Source organism: Oncorhynchus mykiss, chromosome 10 (genome assembly GCF_057628025.1).
Source record: "Oncorhynchus mykiss isolate SJ-2025 chromosome 10, ASM5762802v1, whole genome shotgun sequence".
In the NCBI taxonomy this organism is placed as follows: Eukaryota; Metazoa; Chordata; class Actinopteri; order Salmoniformes; family Salmonidae; genus Oncorhynchus; species Oncorhynchus mykiss.
The window spans coordinates 77,499,156-77,508,350 of record NC_143031.1 but is presented as its reverse complement, the minus strand read 5'-3'; the positions used below and the strand labels follow the sequence as shown (position 1 = coordinate 77,508,350).

General features: G+C 42.9%; 1 protein-coding gene across 2 annotated transcripts; it reads left to right on the top strand.

Annotated features, from left to right (window-relative positions):
- The first annotated feature begins 1,193 nt into the window (after window positions 1-1,193).
- LOC110534596 (uncharacterized) lies at window positions 1,194-9,195 on the top strand. 2 transcript variants are annotated; one of them, XM_090188003.1, is made up of 7 exons: window positions 1,206-1,475; window positions 3,707-3,782; window positions 3,900-4,001; window positions 4,087-5,406; window positions 5,495-5,637; window positions 7,359-7,453; window positions 8,670-9,195. In XM_090188003.1, the coding sequence occupies exons 1-7, from the start codon at window positions 1,209-1,211 to the stop codon at window positions 8,815-8,817; spliced, it is 2,151 nt and encodes a 716-aa protein (XP_090044129.1). In that variant the 5' UTR covers window positions 1,206-1,208; the 3' UTR covers window positions 8,818-9,195. The 2 variants fall into 2 exon arrangements, with proteins under 2 accessions (XP_090044128.1, XP_090044129.1); XM_090188002.1 differs by having other exon boundaries at window positions 1,194-1,475; window positions 3,707-4,001.

The following is a 9,195-nucleotide window of genomic DNA, read 5'->3' as shown; positions in this document are numbered from 1 at the left end:
TGTCAGGGTTATGAGAAGGAATCCACCTAAAACTCCACTCTGGTAACATGTGACTTCTTAAAGTCCTATACAGTTTCTTGTAAACCACTAGATCTTGGTTGACCTACAGTAGCCCCTACAAGGCCTTACAACAGGCTAGCTACCCAGTTAGCAACAAGCACTCAGCAGGCAGGTGGCTCTCCAACAGGCTAGCTACCCAGTTAGCAACAAGCACTCAGCAGGCAGGTGGCTCTCCAACAGGCTAGCTACCCAGTTAGCAACAAGCACTCAGCAGGCAGGTGGCTCTCCAACAGGCTAGCTACCCAGTTAGCAACAAGCACTCAGCAGGCAGGTGGCTCTCTAACAGGCTAGCTACCCAGTTAGCAACAAGCACTCAGCAGGCAGGTGGCTCTACAACAGGCTAGCTTCCCAGTTAGCAACAAGCACTCAGCAGGCAGGTGGCTCTCCAACAGGCTAGCTACCCAGTTAGCAACAAGCACTCAGCAGGCAGGTGGCTCTCCAACAAGCTAGCTACCTAGTTAGCAACAAGCACTCGGCAGGCAGGTGGCTCTCCAACAGGCTAGCTACCCAGTTAGCAACAAGCACTCAGCAGGCAGGTGGCTCTCCAACAGGCTAGCTACCCAGTTAGCAACAAGCACTCAGCAGGCAGGTGGCTCTCTAACAGGCTAGCTACCCAGTTAGCAACAAGCACTCAGCAGGCAGGTGGCTCTACAACAGGCTAGCTTCCCAGTTAGCAACAAGCACTCAGCAGGCAGGTGGCTCTCCAACAGGCTAGCTACCCAGTTAGCAACAAGCACTCAGCAGGCAGGTGGCTCTCTAACAAGCTAGCTACCTAGTTAGCAACAACATTCAGCAGGCAGGTGGATCTCCAAAATGATTTGGGCAGTGAGACAGCAGACTTGCTCACCGGCCTTACTGGCAGGGCGCCCACTTTCAGATGCAAATCAACCCACCAGAGATGTAAATTACATCATAGCTTAATTTAGAGTTGCTCATTAGCCTAACAACCCTAGAATAGGCTACCGAGCTGCTGTAAATTCAGCAATCAACTCTACAATAGGTTAAATAAGGTATAGACATATTTTGACATTTAGCCTTCCAAGTTTTCTAAGCTTTAGATTTTTGGAGTAACTGAACATTCAACCATTACTTTTAACCTAAATTATACCTTTGACCCCTATAGCTCATGTGCTTGAGAGAGAGGGGAAATGAAACACTTATATGCAGCATTCTGTAACTTGAACTTTCAGTTTGACTTACTTCCTGTCAACCACGTTGCCTTTTATCTGAACCTAACATCCAGTGGTATATTAGTTCATAATTGTTTTACCAAATTTAAAGGATATGCTGACGTTGACACAAAAGGTGGGGTCTCTCAGACTATAAAAAACGTGGACACATTATTCCAATCTTACTTTGATGCTCATTCATTTAACATATTTGTATGCATCCGTTTTCAACTCTCAAAGACTGTGGTAAGATTGTATTTCTCTATTTCACCAGATATTATCATTTTATGAGGTGTGTTTATTGTGTGATTCTTATGTAATATGTTAGTGTCTCTGGGAGACTAAGCAGGTGAACAGTAAACAGGACAAAGTACATATCTACAATACATTCGGAAAGTATTCAGACCCCTTGACTTTTTCCACAGTTTGTTACGTTACAGCCTTATTCTGAAATGCATTAAATTGTATTTTTCCTCTCATCAATCTACACACAAAACCCCATAATGAAAAAAAACCCGGAAATATTACATTGACCTAAGTATTCAGACCTTTTACTCAGTACTTTGTTGAAGCTCCTATGGCAGCGAATACAGCCTTGAGTCTTCTTGGGAATGTCGCTACGAGCTTGGCACACCTGCTCTGGTTGGGCAACTCAAGGACATTCAGAGACTCCTAAGTTCTCTTGGCTGTGTGCTTAGGGTCATTGTCCTGTTGGAAGGTGAACCTTCGCCCAAGTCTGAGGTCCTCAGCGCTCTGTACTTTGCTTCGTTCATCTTTCCCTCGTTCCTGACTGATCTCCCAGTCCCTGCTGCTGAAAAATATCCCCATAGTATGATGCTGCCACCACCATGCTTCATCGTAGGGATAGTGCCAGGTTTCATTCAAACTTGACACTTGGCTTTCAGGCCAAATCTTGCTTTCTTCAGACCAGAGACTCTTGTTTCTCATTGTCTGAGAGTCCTTAAGGTGCCTCTTGGCAACCTCCAAGCGGACTGTTATGTGCCTTTTTCTACCATCTGTCTGGCCACTCCACCATAAAGGCCTAATTGGTGTAGTGCTGCAGAGTTGGTTGTCCTTCTGGAAGGTTCTCCCATCTCCACAGAGGAACTCTGTCAGAATGACCATTGGGTTCCTGACCAAGGGCCTTCCCCCCCGATTGCTCAGTTTGGCCGGGCGGCCATCTTTAGGAAGAGTCTTGGTGGATCCAAACTACTTCAATTTAAGAATGATGGAGGCCACTGTGTTCTTGGGGACCTTCCTTTTTTGGTACCCTTCCCCAGATATGTACCTCGACACAATCCTGTCTCGGAGCTTTACGGACAATTCCTTTGACATAGTGGCTTGGTTCACTCTGACATGCAATGTCAACTGTGGGACCTTGTATAGACAGACCTTATAATGGTCTGAATAGTTATGCATATAATGTATTTCTGTTTTTTAATACATTTGCAAAAAAATCCATAAACATGTTTATACTAGTCATTATGGGGTATTTTTTGTAGATCGATTAGGATTTAAAGAAAATACAAATCATTATACAATAAGGCTGTAACGTAACAAAATGTGGAAAAAGTCAAATTTATTTATATAGCCCTTCGTACATCAGCTGATATCTCAATGTGATGTACAGAAACCCAGCCTAAAACCCCAAACAGCAAGAAGCACGGTGGCTAGGAAAAACTCCCTAGAAAGGCCAAAATCTAGGAAGAAACCTAGAGAGGAACCAGGCTATGTGGGGTGGCCAGTCCTCTTCTGGCTCTGCCGGGTGGAGATTATAACAGAACATGGCCAAGATGTTCAAATTACCAGCATGGACCAATAATAATAAGGCAGAACAGTTGAAACTGGAGCAGCAGCACGGCCAGGTGGACTGGGGACAGCAAGGAGTCATCATGTCAGGTAGTCCTGAGGCAGGGTCCGAGGGCTCAGGTCCTCCGAGAGAGAGAAAGAAAGAGAGAAAGAGAGAATTAGAGAGAGCACACTTAAATTCACACAGGACACCGAATAGGACAGGAGAAGTACTCCAGATATAACAAACTGACCCTAGCCCCCCGACACATAAACTACTGCAGCATAAATACTGGAGGCTGAGACAGGAAGGGTCAGGAGACACTGTGGCCCCATCCGAGGACACCCCTGGACAGGGCCAAACAGGAAGGATATAACCCCACCCACTTTGCCAAAGCACAGCCCCCACACCACTAGAGGGATATCTGAGGGGTCTGAGTACTTTCCAAATGCACTGTACTGAAGTGTGCTTGTTTGAGCTCTACTACCGTGTATGTGTCGCTAGTTGGGTAGAGATTGGGACTATCCTATTGTTTCCTTTGTACTGGGTAAGCCAAGTCAGGTGACCTCAAGTATTTGCCTTGACGACACATAAGGCACAGTTACAAACCTATACTAGAGCTGAAGTAACAGAGGAAAATATAGCATTTAACTTCTACAAATGTAAGAGACAATCTATACAAACACAGGTGGAGAATACAACAATGCAGACCATGGTTATTGATGACAACACGTCTCCCAACAAGCCCAGTGTTACATTTTCAGGTATCAATTCAAGTACAAGCACACACCATATGTACCTTCAAATCCTGGATAATATAAGTATTTTAAGATTACCAGAGAGAGTGCAAAGATCTTACATGATACATCCCTGTGATTCAGCTAATTTTCTGTGGTGGAAGAGACCCTCTGGAGTTGCTGCAGTGTGTCTGGGGCTGCTGTGTGTTCTTCTATTGGCTGGGATCATAGGCCTGTCTGTCTACTGTAAGTGTATAATGCCGTTTTGTTAACTTTAATGGTGTGATAGTTAAACATAATTTAATATTTGATCAACTTTTCCCTTTTACAGATGGAGTCATTGATCATCACTACTCAACAGAGAGAGACCAACAGACCAGTTACAGCCTTCTGACTAAAGAAGGAGATCTGCAACCAACCAGTTATAATAACTTGACAAAAGAGGGAGACGAGCTACAGAGCAGTTACAACACCTTAACTAAAGAGAGAGACGAGCTACAGAGCAGTTACAACACCTTAACTAAAGAGAGAGACGAGCTACAGAGCAGTTACAACACCTTAACTAAAGAGAGAGACGAGATACAGAGCAGTTACAACACCCTGACTAAAGGAGATCTGCAACCAGACAGTTTTAATAACTTGACAAAAGAGGGAGCCAAGCTACAGAGCAGTTACAACGCCTTAACTAAAGAGAGAGACGAGGTACAGAGCAGTTACAACACCTTAACTAAAGAGAGAGACGAGCTACAGAGCAGTTACAACACCTTAACTAAAGAGAGAGACGAGCTACAGAGCAGTTACAACAACTTAACTAAAGAGAGAGACGAGATACAGAGCAGTTACAACACCCTGACTAAAGAGAGAGACCAGCTACAGAATAGTCTCACCACGAGGACCAAAGACAGGGACCAGCAGCAAAATAGTCTTAAAGTTATGACTGCTGAAAGGGATCAATTAAAGAATAGTCTTAACTCACGGACAAAAGAGAGAGACCAGTTGCAGAATAATCTAAATACTAGGACCACAGAGAAAAACCAGCTACAGAATAGTCTAAATACAAGGACCACAGAGAGAAACCAGCTACAGAATAGTCTCACAACCAAAACTAAGGAGAAAGACCAGTTGCAGAATACTCTCACCACAATAACTCAGGAGAGAGACCAGATACAGAATAGTCTAAATACCAGGACCACAGAGAGAAACCAGCTACAGAATAGTCTCACAACCAAAACTAAGGAGAAAGACCAGTTGCAGAATACTCTCACCACAATAACTCAGGAGAGAGACCAGCTACAGAATAGTCTAAATACAAAAACTAAGGAGAGAAACCAGCTACAGAATAGCCTAAATACCAGGACCACAGAGAGAGACCAGCTACAGAATAGCCTAAATACCAGGACCAAAGAGAGAGATCAGCTACAAAATAGTCTCACTACAAGGACCAAAGACAGGGACAAGCAACAAAATAGTCTTAAAGTCATGACTGCTGAAAGGGATCAATTAAAAAATAATCTTAACTCACAGACCAAAGAGAGAGACCAGTTACAGAATAGTCTAAATACCAGGACCACTGAGAGAGACCAGCTACAGAATAGTCTAAATACCACAACCACTGAGAGAGACCAGTTCAAAACGAGGCTTAGGTTCTATGGTGAGTGGAGTCTTTCATTTTCTTATTTTAGAAGTATAATTTTATTTCATACTTTTAAATGCCTGCAGTTCTGTTGTGTTTATCTCAGAGAAACCCTGTCTGGATGGATGGTGGAAGTTTGGCACCAGCTGTTATTATGTCTCCTCCACGATGAACACAGCTGGGGGCGGTCAGAGGGAGTGCAGAACAATGGGAGGAGAGTCGGTTATTATAAACAGCAGAGAAGAACAGGTAATAGATAATACATTAGTAATACTATAATACTACTGTTTCATTATTATTATTATCTCTCATTCATTTTCAACATGTTTAATTCTGTGTGGTTACAGGGTTAATTCTGTGTGGCTACAGGGTTAATTCTGTGCGCTTACAGGGTTAATTCTGTGTGCTTACAGGGTTAATTCTGTGTGGTTACAGGGTTATTTCTGTGTGGTTACAGGGTTATTTCTGTGTGGTTACAGGGTTAATTCTGTGTAGTTACAGGGTTAATTCTGTGTAGTTACAGGGTTAATTATGTGTGGTTACAGGGTTAATTCTGTGTGGTTACAGGGTTAATTCTGTGTGCTTACAGGGTTAATTGTGTGTGGTTACAGGGTTAATTATGTGTGGTTACAGGGTTAATTCTGTATGGTTACAGGGCTAATTCTGTGTAGTTACAGGGTTAATTATGTGTGGTTACAGGGTTAATTCTGTGTGGTTACAGGGTTAATTCTGTGTGCTTACAGGGTTAATTGTGTGTGGTTACAGGGTTAATTGTGTGTGGTTACAGGGTTAATTCTGTGTGCTTACAGGGTTAATTCTGTGTGGTTACAGGGTTAATTCTGTGTGGTTACAGGGTTAATTCTGTGTGGTTACAGGGTTAATTCTGTGTGGTTACAGGGTTAATTCTGTGTAGTTACAGGGTTAATTGTGTGTGGTTACAGGGTTAATTCTGTGTGCTTACAGGGTTAATTCTGTGTGGTTACAGGGTTAATTCTGTGTGGTTACAGGGTTAATTCTGTGTGGTTACAGGGTTAATTCTGTGTGGTTACAGGGTTAATTCTGTGTAGTTACAGGGTTAATTATGTGTGGTTACAGGGTTAATTCTGTGTGGTTACAGGGTTAATTCTGTGTGGTTACAGGGTTAATTCTGTGTGGTTACAGGGATATTTCTGCGTGGTTACAGGGTTATTTCTGTGTGGTTACAGGGTTAATTCTGTGTGGTTACAGAGTTAATTCTGTGTGGTTACAGGGTTAATTATGTGTGGTTACAGGGTTAATTCTGTGTGCTTACAGGGTTAATTCTGTGTGGTTACAGGATTATTTATGTGTGGTTACAGGGTTATTTCTGTGTGGTTACAGGGTTAATTCTGTGTGGTTACAGGGTTAATTCTGTGTAGTTGCAGGGGTAAAACCGAAACAATTCAAATGGTTAGTGTCTATGGTTAGTGGTTAAGGTTAGAGCTATGGTTAGGGGTTAAGGTTAGTGGTTATGGTTAGTGGTTAAGGTTTGTGGTTATGGTTATGGTAAGTAGTTAAGGTTAGTGGTTATGGTAACTGGTTAAGGTTAGTGTCTATGGGTTGGGGAAAGATTAAAACGAAAATGATTAAACACAACACACTCTCCCAGCTCTCCCAGCTTGCTAGATCATTGTGAACTGCCGTGGTGCAGTCGTCAGAGCAGAGTGCTTGGTCTGTGTGGTCTGAGCACGCTTCCCCTCGAGCATCATGAGTTTGCACCAGTGTTCTGCAACAGTTTTGTATTGTTTTTGTGAGGAAGGAATATATGGAAGTACTCAGGACCTTTTCAAACATCCTAAATCCCCTTGTATGTCTAGTTACCAGGCTGAGTACATTATACTACAACTACTATTAGACTACTACTACTACTATTATTTATAAAATGTAAAAGTGTTTCTCTGCTGTGGAGATGAAATAATGGCCATTGTTTTTTATCCACAATTCTATTCTAGATGTTTATCCATGGATTTAAGAAGAATGTCTGGATTGGTACATATAAAAAAGACAGAATCTGGCAGTGGGTTGACAGCACACCATTTAAACCTACGTAAGGAACAGGTTCTGGAGGACTTTTACATTATTTTCTGTTGTAATAAATTACTGATTACTGATAATTACTGATATTCTCATTCTCAGCCAGCTCTCTGTCTCCCTATCTGTAGAATGGTAACAACTGAGCCTGGGGACTAGGTTAACTGTCAGATTCTCTCTGTAGAATGGTAACAACTGAGCCTGGGGACTAGGTTAACTGTCTGATTCTCCTTGTAGAATGGTAACAACTGAGCCTGGGGACTAGGTTAACTGTCAGATTCTCTCTGTAGAATGGTAACAACTGAGCCTGGGGACTAGGTTAACTGTCTGATTCTCCTTGTAGAATGGTAACAACTGAGCCTGGGGACTAGGTTAACTGTCAGATTCTCTCTGTAGAATGGTAACAACTGAGCCTGGGGACTAGGTTAACTGTCTGATTCTCTCTGTAGAATGGTAACAACTGAGCCTGGGGAATAGGTTAACTATCTGATTCTCTCTGTAGAATGGTAACAACTGAGCCTGGGGACTAGGTTAACTGTCTGATTCTCTCTGTAGAATGGTAACAACTGAGCCTGGGGACTAGGTTAACTGTCTGATTCTCCTTGTAGAATGGTAACAACTGAGCCTGGGGACTAGGTTAACTGTCTGATTCTCTCTGTAGAATGGTAACAACTGAGCCTGGGGACTAGGTTAACTGTCTGATTCTCTCTGTAGAATGGTAACAACTGAGCCTGGGGAATAGGTTAACTATCTGATTCTCTCTGTAGAATGGTAACAACTGAGCCTGGGGATGTCACGAGTCCGACCGAGGGTGTTTCCCTTTCCCGGGCAGGTGGCGCTCGGCGGTCGTCGTCACCGGCCTATTAGCTGCCACTGATTGTTTTTTCTTCCCCTCCTTGTATGTTGAGTGGTAGCACCTGTGGATGTTTAATTAGTTTGTCTTTATTAGACAGCCTGGTTGTTGTGCGGGATTATTTCTATGTAACCTTCGGCTCTGTGGTATAGGCACGTGTTAGTGTCCGGTCGGGATTGTTTCCCATTGTACATTTTGATTCCCTGTGTTTTGGGAACGTAACTTTTTTGTGAGCACCCTGTGGTGCGTTGGTGCGATTAAAAGACGCGCAGCATTGAACTCTCTGTCTCCTGCATTTGACTCCACACCCACGACACCCGGAGCATTACAGGGGACTTGTATTGGATGATTTTCAATTCTGAATCTCTGTGGTTTATAGATATTGGATGGAAGGGGAACCTAATAACTTGAATGACGAGGCGGCTTGTGTTGAGATCTCACAGACGGCATCAGACCCATTGAAGAGTTGGAAGGATGGACCGTGTATTCCAAAACACTGGGTGTGTGAAAAACCGTTCACACCGTAGTCTAATTATAGTAGCGAAGGTAACCCCATATCTTATGGAGTTGTTCTGGTTTTGCCTGTTAATCTTAACCTGTTTTTGTTTCTATGTGGAACTAACTACATTGAAAGATGTATTCCTGTCTTTAAAGAGACCAGTGCTATGTGGAGTCTACCGTTTATCAGGCCCAGGGGAGTGGAACTGTGGCCTCGTAGGCTCTAACTGTGGTTTACATTTTTACCTATATGGTGTACATATACCAATTTAACAAGATACTGTTTCATTGAAGTTTTTACAGCTATCAATACATTTGAAATGCAGCAGTGTTCTATGTTTGCTTCCATTCTGTTCCATATGTTCCATGTGTTCATTCTACTGATTAAATACATCTATATACTGTGA